Raw genomic sequence first — 16,670 nt, 5'->3', positions numbered from 1 at the left:
GAGTAGTACACAAAATATTGCACATCACAGCATCAAAATATTACAAAGGAAGCCTGATATTATCATGTTTAAAATTATTTTTTAAATGCCCTTTCTTGGTTAAATTATGTCTTCAAAGGCTCATTGCATTTCACAGAAGTTTTGTATTATCAGCTCATTCGGGTATACAAAAATTCCCTAAAAATGCCATCAACTTTCCCTTTCCCTAAACAGAGATTATAGGGCCATGCATATACCTTTGGTGAAGGGTAACTTGTAAGCCAAAGTCTGAATTCTGGGTGACATGTTTCACTGTCAAGCTCCTCACATATTTTCTCCAGCATTGGCATCCAGGAGACAGCTAAATGACAATTTTGTAAACAAACCCATGTTCCTTCTTCCATTCCTGTTTGAATCATTTTTGTAGCTATTGGTCCTTGTCCTTGTCCTAATGAGATGGACTGAAACTTATCTCCTACCATCTCTCTGTCATTTGCCAATTTCATGAGGCCTTGAACAGAAAGCATAAGATTTTAGCACTCATACATTAAAAAGAAGTTATGTCAGAAAAAAAAGTAAATTGAAAAACTTCTATTACTGTTCTGTTTACATGTACATATGAATTAGCATTTTTAAGGGACACAGAATTCTACCAGTCTGACACAATGCACTCAAATCTACTTGCAGAAAATGGAATATAATCCTCACTGTGTATTGAAGGGGAATTTGAGGTCCCTGCTTTCTCTTTCTGTGTATACTTACTAGACATGGGATCTGCTCCTGGAGACAGCACAAATATTAAAGGGACTGTAGCAGTTGAATCTAAGTAACTCTTTGCTAGATCAAAAGGTGGTGGTTCTACAAATTTCTTCCCCAGTTTTTCAGTAACAAATGTTGTTATAGCTGGACCAATCTGGGAAAAAAAGGAAATACAAACCATTAGCATAGACATAACTGCAGATCTGATAATGTCTTCTATGCCAAATTCCCAGGCCTGCAGACACTTCTCTGATTTGTAGAGATTTGAGACCAGTCTTGCAGAGTGATCCAAAGGCAAAGGTTTCACCTCTTGTTGACAGCTCCCTCCTTATTTTTTCCTTACAAGGGGAATAATAATGTTTTTAGAAAATTAAGAATAACATACCTCATATAAATAATATTAAATAATATTAAATAATATTAAGACCTTGAGTTAGGCTTTTCCTGATGCAGAGGACAAGTACCTTCTCCCTTAGGATATATTAATGTAATTATTTTTAATTAATTCAAGGGAGAAATAGTAATATGCCTTAAATTCTAACATTGATAGTTCCTAAAGAAAATGCAATACAATTTGCTAGGAGCACCAAAGGCAGAATTTGCTGAACGTTCATCTTGGTCATTCAAATCAACACATTTTATCTCTTTTTGCCTTAAATATCATTTGCATGAAAGCACATGGTATTAGATAACCTGTGTATTTCTTTTCAGGCTAATACGTCCTGTTCTTGAGTATATTGAGTGCACCAGGGAACAGCGTAGGCATGAAAAAAATAATTCATGTGAGCTGGAGCAGTGAGAATCCTCCAAAAGATTCATTAAATCACACCAGAAAGAAAGATTTCAGCTGATGCTTTAGGTGTTTGTATTGGTCACTTGAAATATAAGAACAGCATTTACTTTCTTAATAAATATGATGAAGAACAGACTAATTACTGCAACAGGCCGGGCAAACTATGCTACAAGGTATGGCACAGTCTACAAACACTCCATAACAGATCATTTTACCTTGTCTGGTCTTAAGCACCGAAGAACTATCATCTTCTGTAATTCAGTTAATGTATTATTAAACTCTTCTGGTAATGGAAAGTTGTGAGGCTCTTTGCTATCATACAGTTTTTGCCATTCACTTATATTTTCAGAGACATGACTCCTAGAGAAAAAAACCACGAGCACTATAAATACCTGGAGTCTTTTTTTAAATGTTTATCAAAGGCAAATTACGTTGCATTGTCATTTAAGACACTTCATATCTACATCACGAAATAATTCTACAGTTGTCTTTCTCCATGCTGAATGGTGAAAAATCTCTTTCCACCATGCTGCTGAGGAGAGATTCCACCTGAAAGATTCCAAGATGACAATAAGTTCAGTCTGTTCTTCCAGCCAGCACTGCTTGCACCTTCATAGGTCCGGGTGAATTTTCTGCCTCCACTAGTTCAGGGAAACACCACACTTTAACTGAAGAAAATTACCAGGAAATTCAACTAGGAAACCTGTTTTCCTTCACACAACATGCAGAGTATGTCCTTGGCAATGGGACAACTCTCAGATTGTTTAAAGGCGGGATCATCATCCACATTGCTACTTAAACTCCAAAAGGGGCTGAAACACAAAACAACCTCAAAGTACTTCTTCTAAGGGAGCAGCGTTACTGCATTCAGATCAAAATGTTCCAAATATTTGCACTCAGTCAGCTAATTTATGGAAGTCTTGTACAGCCATGTTGTCTCCAGAATTTAGTGTTAAATTCTACTTAAACCAGGGTGAAATTGTACTGAGTTCAGGAGAAGAGTTTACTAGAAAAACTCTTTCCCCAGAACTGCAGTGGAATTCTGCGACATCTACTATCTCTGGCTTTCACTGAATCCTTAAAGCATTGTTTCTCTACTATGAAGACACTTCAGAAGAAAAGTTCCTTTAAGCAATGCCTCAAATAATTTAGAAAAAATAGTTTTATTATGTAATATTATAACTAGTGATCTGACTGATTGGAGCAAGTGAAGCAAACATGAAATGAAAAAAGGGGCTGGTTTCACCCCATTTGCATTCTGGCACTGATTTGGAAAACATAACAAACATTTCTTTCAGTATGTTACATATGTATTGGTCAAAACCAATTCAGGCCAATTCCCATCAATAGTTTACCATACCTCAGACTTTCCAAAGCTGGGAATTCACTGGCACGACATAATTCATCCCAGCTCTTATCTGATAGCCAAGATGGATCTGGGTTCTTGTGCTCATTCTTGAGACCCACACCTCCAGTTAGTAAGAACATAAACTCTTGATGTTCTATTTCCTTATTAGCCCTATTTATGTAAAAAAACCAAACAAACAAACAAACAAACAAACAAAAAAAAAAAACAAACCAAAAAATAAACAACAAACAGTAATTGAGATACAATTTTACATAATATAAACAGTGGTTTTAAACTAATTACATTTCACTGCCCTTTAGGAATGCTTCTACTTCAGTAAGAGCTGAGATCAGATCTCAATAGGCTATATTATTAAAAATTGCTGGTAAAAATGTCTGATTAATACAAAAGGAAGGGTTTCAAGAGGTAAATCTTAGAATCAATTAATTGTTTAGGTTGGTAAAAACCTTTAAGATCAAGTCCAACCATTAACCCAGCACTGCCAAGCTATCACTAACCCCTGTCCCTCACTGCCACATCTATACAGCTTTTAAATGCTTCCAGGGATGGTAATTCTACACTGCCCTGAGCAGCCTGTTCCAGTGCTTGACAATGCTTTTGGTGAAGAACTTATTCCTAATACCTGCCTTTCTTTTTTTTTTTAAAGTGCAATTATTCCTGATTTTTAAAGGCTTTGCAGAAAATAATGTGTTCTACAATTACAGTACCCTTACAGATTGGCCCAGGAAGAACATCCATGTAGAGATGAGCACACACTGCAATTAATTAATGGTTGTGCAATTTTGAACATATTATTCCTTTCATAATCTGTTCACACAAAATTAGGAAGAAAAAACTAAAAAGCTGGTGGAAAGGAGAAGACTGCATCTGAGACCATGTGATATGTAAATGAAAAAGGGGAACAAACAGAGAAGAGAAAAAATGAAAAATAAAGACAAAAACCTAGAAGTTGTTGGCATTACACATTACTGCCTAAGTTTTCTTTCTAAAATGTTTTCTTAAATAACAGAAATTGTTTTTGACATAAGGAATGTGAAAATGTATGTAACACTACCCAGATCCTTTAAAGATATCATTGACAAAACCATTGACAAATGGGCACACTTTTTTTTTCAAGTGTCCTGTAGTAGTCATACATGCACTCACACACTCTTCCATTTTTTATTGCACATCTTAGAAAAGTGTTCATGACCTTACTCCAAAGGCATTATTATGTGCAGAACATTCCATCTCATCAGTACCTGCTTCCATGACAAAATCATTAGTTTCTGTTAATAAGAGACTTCACAAAAATGAGCTTACAAGAGCAGATTACAGCACAATAGAAATGAGAAGAGCAGCTTGTCCGTTTCAAACAGTGAACGACAGACTTGGCAGTACAGATTGTAGGTGAAGTGGTCATTTAGATATTGAAGTCGCTTCTTCAAAACTTTGGATTTATTACTAAAAAGAAAAGAAGTAATAAACTGAGACTTCAAATTGAATAACATATACAATCTGTTAAGAAATCTAATCTATTTAGGGTTGTGGAGGATTTATATCAGATCCACAGGCTCCACAAGGGACTTAGGTGGCAGTTTCCCCAAAATTTCAACTATACTTCCTGTATTTTTAAAAGATTGTAGCACTATTAGAAGTCCCAAGCAAAATAATAAGCTGAAATCAATTTGCCACAGTTCAGTGTTGGCACTCAGTCATCAAAATGGAGCCTATTTCAGAACCTGACTTCACACTAAGTCACATTCTTAAAAATACTTAAATATGGCACATCCTTACAGTTCATCATTTGTTCTAACAGTAACTAAAAAGATAAATTAATTCATTAATAAATCCTATTTTCCTTCAAAATCCTGCATTTAATGAGGCAAACTGTCTCCAAATGGAGAAAACTATTCATAAGAAGAGAATGAAAACCCCTTATTTTCTGCAGACTGACCCTCTTTACCTGTCGTGAATGGAGCTGATGTAGAGGCTGACAAACCAGCTGAGGGAGTACTGGTACATGGGGTCGATGTTGGCCAGGTCAGCGATGCTGAAGAAGAGCACGGCCGAGTGCTGCGCCACGGGCCGGTACGCCTCCCGCGACTCCGCGATCTTCAGCTCCGTCTTCTCTGCAATCTGCACAGCAGGGGAGAAACAACAGCTTCTAATAGCCTTAATACTCTCATGTTCTATGACAATATTACTACTTAATAACAGTTCTGGAATAGTGCCATACAGCAGGGCAGCACCAGAGTAACGCTGTAACTTTTCTGCTCCAGAAGGCACCACCCCAGTCGGTAAAACGAACACTTGGCCCTACCCCAGCGCTGCCTGATCTATTTACCTGCACTACAGATACACACACTTTAAAACATTTTAAAGACTGAATAAACTACCAGTGAAGATTCTAGAACAGATCCAATTTCATTTCTCTTTCCGTTTCACAAGCGCAGAATTTGATCCTTGTGCTATGCATCCAAATCAGAGACCTTCTGCTGGCTGCAAAATTTAACATTTAATTTCTCAGTATTGTTGAGGGAGGCACCACATACACACTCCTTACCTGCTGCTTTCTTGTGATCTCATTAGCCATGACTTTGGCAGAATCCAAGACCTGGATGGCAGTCTCATCTTCCAGAATATCACCTTCAGATGACTCTAAAGTTTCTAAAATTTTCTTCTCAATTTCTTGTAGATGCTTTTTATTGGCTGCGGACTGAACAATGAGAGCATTTCTTTCCTCTTCTAAATCTGGCCTAATGAAGAAAAACACAAAAAACAAAATCAATCAATGCTCATCTTGCACTGGCTGCGAAAAAAGCCCATGAAAATTACTCCCTCTTCCTACAGGAAGTTATGTGTGAATATTCTTTTCAGTTTAAGGAGGTTTTTGGTGATTAACATCTATTTATACTGGGGAGTATAGATTTCTTCACATTACCTCTACTCAGTATTTGGAAATGATGGTCTAATCTTTAACATCTTAGCATTTTGAAAATGGCAGTGCATCCTACTTTTCCTTTACTGTATTGCTGCTGCCTGAAAAAAAAAACCTACCAAGTAATACACAGAGCCAGTTTACTGCTGGAAACACTCCTGTTAGCAAACAGTTTAGCCCAGGTACACAGACATGCCTGCCTAACCCAGATACTATTTCTCTGTGCCTCTGTGAGGGCTCAGATATGATCCATAATCAGTTTCAGAGGTACTTTGTATTTATTTCATACAAAATTAAAATGAAATCCCCTATGCCTTTGCCTACACCTTCAGTCACATTGAAAAAAATAACAGTAATGATTCAAATAGTGTTTACAAAGTTTTCTAACATTCAAGGAATATTTCAGGAGAAAACTGCCATGAAACACAATGATTTCACACCTGCTATTTTAATTAACTTGTGGACACTTATCCCTAGCAAAATTTTTAAATAATAAAATTTTGATTTAAAGCTGTTTCTGAGCAACATTTATACCATGTAACATCCATTCTTCTATACAATAAATTAATTTCTCATTTCCTGGGATTATGCCATAAAAACCTTTAATGGCTGTTTACCATAAAGAGAGCCTTACCTTTCTTCTGCTACAACAATACCTAGCAGCTGATCTTCAAGTCCCTCTGGTGTTATCATAAAATTGAGTAATAAAACTTTTGTAGCAAGTTCAGGCATATAGTGTGGATTTCTTAGTTTTGTGGTAATAAAAAACTTGAAATCACTGGAATACTCAATAATGCTGTCACCAAGCCTGATACACTCCATACCTCCTGAAGTTAAGAAGAGAAACATTAAGAAAACTTATCTACTCCAATTATGGATAGAATAAAAATACTTCTGTCATTAAATAAAAACAAACTTCTCATCAATCACAAATTTCTTGAGAAGGAAAAATTAGTAAATATATCTGATAGTCTAAAAAATTCTCACAGACTTCAATGAGGCCACTTATCACTCTCCGCAGATGAAATCAAGTCAATCCTGTCACTGCTGTACTTTCAATTTGCATATACAAAAACTAGAGACGTTATATTGCATATAAAACTAGAGACAGCAACAGAGAGCTGTGGAATTATTCCCAAATATTCTATTCTTACAGACTATTCTTTCCTTGAATTACTTATCTGAAAGAGGAAACTACAAAGAAAAAAAAGTGTTTGACCTTTACTTTCCTTTTGTTTTTAATTCTGAACATGAAAACCAATAAAGACAAACTAGGTAAGAAGGAAGGGAAAAAATATTTTTCTTTATGTGCACTTTTCTGTCATCTAACAGGAGGACAAGCTGAAAACCAAATTCGTAGCTACTTACTAAGTACAGTGAAAACTATGCCTTAAGCAAAATGTCTTGACAGCTTTATTTGTGCAAAATTTAGCAAATATTATCATTAGACTAAAAAATATTAAAATGAACAAGCAAAACAATTTCCCTGACAATGTTTCCTTTACAGAACTTCTTTAGTCTCCTATAGTGATCTGGTAAAAGTTTTCACATAAAACCATTTTTATGATAGGCAGGAATGACATTTATTAAAAAGTAAAACTTCAGGCTGTTGTGCAATTACCCTTCTCTTCCAGAGGCACAATTAAGTCAAGAAGAGAGCAATATGGAAAACATCAGGTGGTGCCAGAGACTAGAAACTGAACTAATGTCCTCTCCTTCAGGGTTCTAAATTAGTTCTGCTGTACCTTGTTTAAATGTCTGCTTAAGCAGCAAAGGCTCAAGAGATGGGTCTAATTCTTCCCCAACATTTTCTAGCAGCAGTGGAGTCCCAAACTGAATGCAGTTCTCCACAGTTCTCATATAGTCCGCGTCACTGATCTTGATAACATTCAGACGGTTGTCCTTCTCAAAATTCTTGATCCATTTATTTGCTTGACCTTGAGGATCAATCATTAATGGCCTAGAAAACACAGAACAGTTTTCTCAGTGCTTGCAGGCATTTTTCAAAATTTTAAACTATTTTACAAGTTTCTGTATTAGACTGTAGAGAAGAAGTATTACAATTTAATTATGTTATTTTAAGATAACAGTCAATAATGTATGCATAGGTGTTTTACAATAATTTGAAAAGTAATAGCAGAAATAGCTTTAAAAGCTGCAAAAAATGTTTAACAATTTTCAGAAAATAACCAGAATACAGAATTATTGTAAAATATTGTTCTACCTCCCCCCGGAATATAAAGATTCCACTCCTTTTTAAATTAGATTGCTCTACAGAAGCTACACTCTTTCTAGATATATTCTTTTTTTTTTTTTTAACTTGGATTTGAAATGAAACCTTTTTGTCACCTACCAACGTCTTGAATTGTCAACAATGACCCCATTGTCTACAGAAAATACGTCAGTTGGCAAACCAGCAATATTCCAGGCTCTTATTTTTATTGGGTCACCAAGGTTCTTGCTCAAAGAGAAATTCTCAGAACAAGGTATTTCTTTCTCCTGAAAAAGAGGGGAGGAAACCCAACAAAATAAATGCTTTTCTTTATTCTGGCTTTCTTTATATCTTTATTAAATGTCAATTCAATCCAAAAAGACAATGTGCATTTTGTTTTAAGAAACTATAAGTAAAAATCCTGGGGAAAAATCCTGTATAAGTAAAAATCCTGGGGAAAATAAAATCGTAATTTCAATAATTAACTACATTTTCCCACTAAATATTTATTCTTTCATCAAATTTTGCAAGATTTGTCCAGTTTTTGGTACATTCATAATGTGGGAGGTTTGTTACATGACTTAAGAAATACATACACAGTTGGAAATATCTAATTATATCTTCTATTAAATCAGTACAGCAATCCCGTGCTGATTTGTTACTATTTCATCCATTTTTAAGTGCTTCCAAATCACTTGATTTATCAATTATTAATGAATTTATTTGATTTATGAATTATGGCATTCATATGCCATCAGGGTTAGAGTTATGGTTAGGGTTAGGTTTGGGTTAGGGTTCCTATGTTGGAAGTGTCCCTTTGCAAACCACACAATTAACAATTAATTAACATACAAATATTTGTATGGTGTAAGTTATAGAATGTTTTACATTACACATAGCTACATTTTAAATTTATTTTATTTAAAGGCAAAATACAGAAAACAATGAGATTTTACTTTAGTAGCAATCAAGACTTACAAAATCAATGATGTTTCTGATATGCTATTGTGGAGTAAATTGTAAGTGCGGAATAAGTTCGCTGATTTAATTAAATTCAAATCTACAAAATATTGGCTCAGCAGAACTGGTCCCATGAGGTTTACTAGGCTAATATTAGGTAAATTACAAGGGATTTTTGAAGCATTTTACTGTAGTCTCAAAAAATCGAAACATTTATTTAAGTCTAAGACAACCTTCTAACCTCACACAGTTTGCTCCAATCTTTGGTACATTCTTGTCGAAATCCAGCAGTAAAAGCTCCCAGATATGCTATTACACCAGCTGATATCAGAATATCACCTGTCAGATTATCATATTCCTCTTGAAGATCACATGCAGCTTGATTCCACCTATGAAAAGCAGAAAAAAGTCATACTGAAACCTCCACATTAATGATACTGATGTCAAAAACCAACTTGGTTTTGTTGATCTTAGGTAATAATAGGTGAAAAATATGTAAATCTCATTCATGTATTCTATTCTCATTTTGAAGAGATTTCTGCTACAATTCTCCCAATGTTGTTGCCCATGTTTTTATGCTACAAACAACTACGAATATTTCAAGGTGCCAGATATTCTTTAGAGTTTAGTCCTCAGACACAAACATAGCATTGAAGGCTCAGAGAACATAATTTCAATTTCTATTTCTACAGTGGTTCTTTTATCTGACATTTGAACTTTAAACTGACCTTGTTTTCTCTCCACCAAGGCCTCCAATCAACTTCTCTGCTCGTTCCAGTTTTTTAGCACACAGATCAACCTGGAATTCCAAACGAGCCTTTTCTTCTGTCTTTTCAGCAAAGGTTTTTTCCAAAGCAGCCAAACGGCCTTCAACTTCTGCAAGTTCTCCTCTCTTCTGATTCAACAGTTCCATTGTCACAGCCAAGGACTCCTCTGCCACTTTTAAACGTTCTTTTTTGGGTTCAATCTCCTATTCAATTACAACCAATCCACAAATGCTTTAGAACATTTTTGTAACTTTATTATTAACTACAATGCTTAGGGTGAATACATGGAGCAAAGGAAGATTCCACAGCACCAAGGGGCAAGGATCAAAACCACACCTTTGATACCCTGTGGAAGACTTCCATTCCCTTAATCCATTTGCATAAACCCTCTGCTGCTGAGGAAGCTTTAGCCACCACTTGTGGATCAAACTCTGGATTAGTCAGGTATTCAGTCCGAATCTTCTGCATGACAGCCTCCTGGGTAAGGAAAGCATTATAGCCCATCAGATCTCACAGCTGACACTTCAAAATTGAACTCACTCATTGCCATTTCTCTACACAATGAAATAACGAACTATTCCATAATAATTGTTGTAGAAATCACTGCTCATTTGACTGTTTTGATCTTTCTATTATGTTTCATAGTCTTTTCCTGTATTCATTCTAATCCTGTCCTTACCCTTTCTAATCCTGCATTTGCTGTATCTTCCATGTGGCAGCTCTGTAAGTGCTAAGAGCATTACAGTCACACAGAAGCCTTAATTGACACTGCCCCTTATGCAAAACACATCAATTCCACTATTTGCTATCTTTTTCTCAATACACAACTTTGGGGACACTACTAAATGTATTTCTCCTAATGTAATACAAAATGCAATTGCTTGTGCCTATTTTTCGGGATCAGTTTTATAAAGGGCAAAGCACAGTCTATCAAGGACAAGGCATATTCAATTTCCAATTAATTCAGCAAAGGGCAAGAATCACACTCTAGGCTAGCAAGACCTTTGGGAGAAAATATCACATTTGAAAGGTTATATAGCTAGTACATTTCTGCATTTATTGTATATCTTCCAATATAATTAACAAAATATTACCCATTTTGTCATCATTCATTCATTCATACATTTAATAAAAAATAATACAATTAGAAAAAGATGTTAAGAAAGGCAGCAATGGACAGTCAATTATAAAAAGAAGTTTATCATGCTGAATGGTTGATCTAGTAAAACTAGCAAAACAAAAAGGCATAGGAAGGCTGGACATGGATCAAATGTCCATTGGTTCCACCAAGAAACCCCATCAGCTCCCAAAACAGAATATGTGAAATGAGGCTAAAAGGACACACGCCCAGAAGAAACTGATTGATTTGGACAAATGATTTCTCCAATAAGGTATTTTCTCATTTTATTTTTTTTCCCCTGCAAAAAAGTGTCTGGTAAAAATTACTGAAAAAGCCTTACCGGAATGGGTTTCTCAGAACAGGCTTTCAATTCCTTTAAGAAATTAATGTTGCCAAGCATTTTCTGGCTTACACCCCAATAATCCAAAATCTACAAAACATAGTAGGAAATACCTTTTCAGGATTTAAAACAAATACACAGACAAAAAATTACAAACCTCATTTAATTAAAATTCATGAATATTTAATACTGATAATCAGGTATCTTCCTGAGAGGCCAATAAAGCAGAAAGTCTGTCAGACCAAATATTTCCTTCCAATCATACTTTCAGTCAAAAAGTAAACAGTGTCTCAGGGAAGTTATGCATTATCTACTCTCAAGAAATGTGTAAAGCAAATTAAATCTTAATTTAAAAATTAAATCACATAAAAAAATTTGGAAAATAAGGAATTCAGAATGTTTTCAGTAAAATCCTGGGTGGAGGCTATAAGTATTTGCCTGCTTTAATGGATCTTGGGTTATCTTGTTTATTGGATAAGCATTGGAAAGAACATGAATTACATTTTTATTTCAGACTATCATCTGCTGTTTTACCTTGCCTCCAGATCCTGAAGGATCTGTAATTCTTTCAGGCTTTTGTTCTCTTATGACACAGACAGCAGCCATGACAAGTTTGACACCAGATGGAGGATTTTTCATTGTTTTGACGACTGCTATATCAGAAGGCTAAAATAAAAAATACATTAAGTATTATGTCTTTCTCAGCACTCAGCAGATGAACTGATAGAAAAAAAGAGGAATTATAAGAGAGAATTATAACACTGTTACCAATGAACATAAGTGGTAACAAAGGACTTTTAGAAGGGACGATACAATGTTACCATCATGATTAACAATATCCACCACTATCCTCTATGCAGAGGAAAAAAATTAAATAAACGCTAATAAACTGTAAACTAAAGATTAAATAAAACTACGCTTTAAAAATTCCAGGTCAGAATATTTTTGCTACACTTATGTGTCATCTCTTATTCTTCTAAATTCCTACTTCATTTTCAAGCTACATAACACCTTCAAATGCTGAAATTAAGATCAGCTTGCCTTCAAAGTGTCAAGAGCACCAATTGCAGCCTCCATGACAGGTAGTGCCTCTGCCAGGTCACTCTCACATTCATTTTTCAGTGCCTGAGCTTCTTCAGCTTTTGATGTAGCAATTTCTTCATCCACTTTAACAATTTTTCTCTTTTCTTCTACTTCTGCAGATTCTACTTCTATAATCTAAAGAAAAACCATGAGTGGGCTTTATTTATGTTGTGCCATGAATGATCAAATAAACTGAAATTATCTACTATAGAACTTACGGAATACTGTAAAATATAAAGGAAACAAGGTTTTTAATATGTTAACATCATTTAAATTTATGTTAAGGGAATAATTTCTTAGCATATTGCAACATTACCTACTGTTAAAATGCCATGATAAACTGCATGATATCAGATTACTCTCAAAAAAAAGCTGTTTAAAATACATTTGAAATTCAGGAGAAGCTCCTGATGTTTGCACATCCCACTGCAACTAAAAGGGATGAGTTTTAGCTTCATGGTCTGTAGCATTGACTATTGAAATTTATTTTCTTTTCAGGGATAAGTCAAGTCTTTATCCAACTCCCTTTGCAGTTCTAGGGAAGTGACATTCAGTTTTCTTAGAGGCAGAAGAGATAGAACTGTATCTGTAAAAACACTTAGGAATCAGAAACAAGTGTATAACATGCCAATTAATTCATGCTTTTTTGGTGATACAACAGTCATGTACTAGATGAGTATGTGTATATTTTCATACACTGGAATTTTCAAAACACTCAAGATTTTTGATCCTAAATCCCACTAAATTCCCAGGATTCTTTTCTAAATCAATCATATAATCCCTATGCATGCAAAGACAGACCACACAAAACTATTCTTATTTGTTTCATCACATCTGGTCACATGGAAAAACTATCTGAGGTTTTCACAATGTTTGTGAATCAACTTGGGAAACCTGATTCAATCACTATTAGCATGAAAGTTCCTCTAACATCCTTCAGCATGTAGCTTAGGCAATGACTGTATATCCAGAGAATGTATTTCATATAAAGAATGAAATTTTATTTCTGTTCTAAGGCTATAAACATAAAAAAACCAGTTTCAGAATACTATAAACCTCTGTAAACAAGGAGTGAGCACAGAAACCTCAATTCAACTCCTACTTTCTGAAAGACACACATCAGTGAAGTAAGACACATGCTTACATTAAAAGCCACAAAGCTGTATTTGTATAACTCTACCTTCATCATGCTTGCATTTTCCACTTTAGCCTCTTCCAGTTTGGGTTGCAGCTCAATTAATTCAATTTTCATCCTACCAACCTATGAATATACAAAAGAATCAGGTGGGGTCCAGAAGGGTCGAGCACAATTTCCAACAATTTCTTTAAGACCTAGATTTTATCTAATGACTAATTTATTGATAGAAGGATGTAACATTCAGTTTCAAATCAAAACATTCCCAAGACTTATTTTTATTTCCTACATACAATGTCTAATTTTAAGAACTATGATCACTTATAGTCACCTGTTAACCACCAAGGAAATGACAGCTCTGTTCATACACTACTTAACAATATATGCTTAGAGATCTATGGCTTCAGCACAAGTTCTGTGATTGCAGGAAAGAAAAGGCAAAATCCATTTGTTAGTTTTACTGTCGAAGATTTAGCTAAACAAACTCTGAAGCAACACTTTTGACTGACTTCTCCAGAAAAAGATCTGCATTTGACAAACATTTGCTAATTTCAGTTCCATATTTGTGGTAACTCACCTGTGACTCAGCAAAAGCTAGTTTATCTAGCCCATTCACATATTTCTTCTTGGCTTTCATTACACTGTCTCGTTTCTCAGTAAGAAGTCTCTGAAATGCAGCAATAAGCTCAAGATAAGAAGTAGGAGTAACATAATTATGGCGTCCCAGACTTCGTAAAAACCTATTAAAAAAGTAAAAAAAGAAAGAGTAACAATTTTTTATTTATTTTTTAGTTTATCACTAGCAAAGTTATATAACTGTTTTATAGGAATTAACAATTTCAGTGATTTTATATAATTTTTATGAAGGCAAATGTTATGAAGTTGTGTTAATTTTAATATATAAATGAATAGCATTGAAACTCAGTCACCTAATACTTTATGATTGTTTGCAAAAGCCACAGACTGACCTTTCAGAGAGTGCCAAAACTGAAGTATGAAAGTATTTACAGATGGGCACAACCGCCTGACGCTCAGTGTCTGTGAGCTGAAGTGTTTCCAGGAACTTACTAGCCACACGTTCAAGGGCATCTTCAGGCCATGGCTGAGGGAGAAGTGAGGAAGAAAAAATTTGTAAAATACAACTGTTAGCAGTATTCAAATGTTAAAATCAAGTTTTACCATCCAAACCACCAGAATGAGACACACTAATCTCAGCTGTGTCTCAAGAACAATGAACTGATAAAAGGGTTGTTTAGCTCAGGCAGCAAGGTCACACCGCCCATGCAATCTTTCCTGGCAACTCCTGGTTGATCTTTTAGCTCAAAGCTACACAGTAACATTCCAACCAAACAGTTCTGTGTCTATTCACCATTTGGCAGAAAAATTAATTGACATCAGCACTGAGCCAAGCTACAGAGCTAACAGTGCTTTACTGAAAGCAATACTGCTTACACTGATACTATTTCTTCAAGTTTTATTCTGCTATAAAAGATCTACTGATAAACATCAGGATTTGTATTTGCTAGTCATTCCTACAATGGATGACCTGCTTAATCGGCAGCCACAATTAGGATAATTGCACAGTCACAATGAAATGGTTTCTCTTGTCCTTTAAAACATACACATTATGTAATAAAATCACAAATTTCCATCATCAAACTAAGACTATTTATACTTCAGAAATGTGTAGCAACAAAATTTAACTTTATTTAGATGTAGAAATGTTGAGATCACACATCAAAGAGCTCTCAAAATATTACAGAAAAGGCTTATGCAATTTTAAAATTTTGAAAAAAACAAGGAGTACTTCTACAAGGAAGACAAAAGAAAATCTAATGGCACTCAGAAATATAAAGTGTTAGAGAGCTGAAGTAGATTTTTGAGGAAATAATATAAATATTTTCCCATACCTGGAACCAATCAATAGTACAGCAGTTGATGAGTGAGGGAAACTGTCTCAGACGATTGCGGAAAGCATCTCCAATCGGGCTGAATGCCACCACAATGTGGAGATTTTCTTTGCAGAAGTTCACAAAAAGTGCATACAAGGCCAAGGGACTGAGTTCTTCACCTTTATCAGCAGCCTGAGCTGCTGCACGAACACCCTGAGGAATAATACATAGCATAAAAAATGTTACATAAATTCTCATTAAGCACATCTGCAGTCCTATAGCAATCCTATTAATAGTAGCATTACCAGGAAATTAAATTTTTTAGTGCAAATGAAACAGGCAAATAAACTAGAAAACCAGAACAAGTAGTAAATACTGTCTGAGAACAGGATTGCACTATTGATCTGTGACCCTTTCAGCATTTGAAAGTGTTCCAGAAATGATCATCTGCTGCTCTGAGCAACAGAGAGTAGATCATAACAATAGAATAAAAGAAGAATTCTTTGGAGGAAGCAGATTTAAATGAAAAAAAAAACAATTTTGCTCCAGCTGGCACATTGTGGATAGTTACCAAGTTCCAGCATATACCCTCTGAATATGTTCACACAAACTGTAAAATTGGAAAAGAGCCATATCATGTTAATATTGCCACAATATACCTGGTAAGAATGAAATAGTAACAGAAAAAGATCACAAGAATTACAATCTAACTTCTTTGAAAGATACATGAATCCAACATGCTCCACAATTTAAGTGCAAGAAAAAACAGTAGTAACATCTATCAAGTGATATAGAGATTGAAATAAAGAACATTTGTGTGTGTACTAAGAACCACCTTGAAAATCAACTAGAAGCATACCTACTTAATTTAGTAAAAACATCACAGAGACAGGGAGACAGCACAGCATGCAGTTCCAAATATTGTTTGCTAACATTAAGTTTCCAACTCGATGTATACAAAGATTGATGCCTCTCCCTCCCAAATTGTAACTGCCATTGTGAAAATCCAAGCCTGATTTTAGTTAATTTTGTTTTTAGTTTGCCTGAGTACATTGCATCCTTACTTATGAGCCTAAAGTCATGGAGCACCTTTGCCCACCTTGTTTCTTCAGGACTATAAATCTGTCTAACAATGCCCTAGTGCTCCAGAGAGAAAGAGTCTATTGAGAAAGGCAGACCATGTGTTCCAATAAAAATGTCACCTCTTTGCAGTTCACTGATCAATGAAAACATTATGATGCACAATCTTGTCCCACACAATACACTACAAAAATAACTACAGCCACGGGGTATTCGTAACAATGCAAGTTCTCTACATGCACAACTTGATGTGTTTGTGAA

General features: G+C 35.1%; 1 protein-coding gene across 1 annotated transcript in view; it reads right to left on the bottom strand.

Moving 5' to 3' along the window:
- The window catches only part of DNAH12 (dynein axonemal heavy chain 12), a 58,375-nt gene that overhangs the window by 7,574 nt on the left and 34,131 nt on the right, over nucleotides 1-16,670 (bottom strand). The window contains exons 44-63 of the mRNA XM_041425934.1: nucleotides 15,348-15,542; nucleotides 14,406-14,539; nucleotides 14,015-14,177; nucleotides 13,483-13,563; nucleotides 12,261-12,437; nucleotides 11,754-11,885; nucleotides 11,220-11,309; nucleotides 10,096-10,236; nucleotides 9,721-9,962; nucleotides 9,234-9,381; nucleotides 8,174-8,319; nucleotides 7,566-7,780; nucleotides 6,455-6,647; nucleotides 5,446-5,638; nucleotides 4,846-5,018; nucleotides 4,203-4,343; nucleotides 2,892-3,050; nucleotides 1,747-1,891; nucleotides 742-892; nucleotides 237-490 (exon numbers count right to left, since the gene is read on the bottom strand). Of these exons, the coding sequence (XP_041281868.1) occupies nucleotides 237-490; nucleotides 742-892; nucleotides 1,747-1,891; nucleotides 2,892-3,050; nucleotides 4,203-4,343; nucleotides 4,846-5,018; nucleotides 5,446-5,638; nucleotides 6,455-6,647; nucleotides 7,566-7,780; nucleotides 8,174-8,319; nucleotides 9,234-9,381; nucleotides 9,721-9,962; nucleotides 10,096-10,236; nucleotides 11,220-11,309; nucleotides 11,754-11,885; nucleotides 12,261-12,437; nucleotides 13,483-13,563; nucleotides 14,015-14,177; nucleotides 14,406-14,539; nucleotides 15,348-15,542 (3,273 nt within the window). The remainder of the gene's footprint in view (nucleotides 1-236; nucleotides 491-741; nucleotides 893-1,746; nucleotides 1,892-2,891; nucleotides 3,051-4,202; nucleotides 4,344-4,845; nucleotides 5,019-5,445; nucleotides 5,639-6,454; nucleotides 6,648-7,565; nucleotides 7,781-8,173; nucleotides 8,320-9,233; nucleotides 9,382-9,720; nucleotides 9,963-10,095; nucleotides 10,237-11,219; nucleotides 11,310-11,753; nucleotides 11,886-12,260; nucleotides 12,438-13,482; nucleotides 13,564-14,014; nucleotides 14,178-14,405; nucleotides 14,540-15,347; nucleotides 15,543-16,670) is intronic.

Source organism: Onychostruthus taczanowskii, unplaced genomic scaffold, assembly GCF_017590055.1.
Source record: "Onychostruthus taczanowskii isolate IOZ18803 unplaced genomic scaffold, ASM1759005v1 scaffold9, whole genome shotgun sequence".
Classification (NCBI taxonomy): Eukaryota; Metazoa; Chordata; class Aves; order Passeriformes; family Passeridae; genus Onychostruthus; species Onychostruthus taczanowskii.
This window is presented reverse-complemented; position numbering and strand designations above follow the sequence as displayed.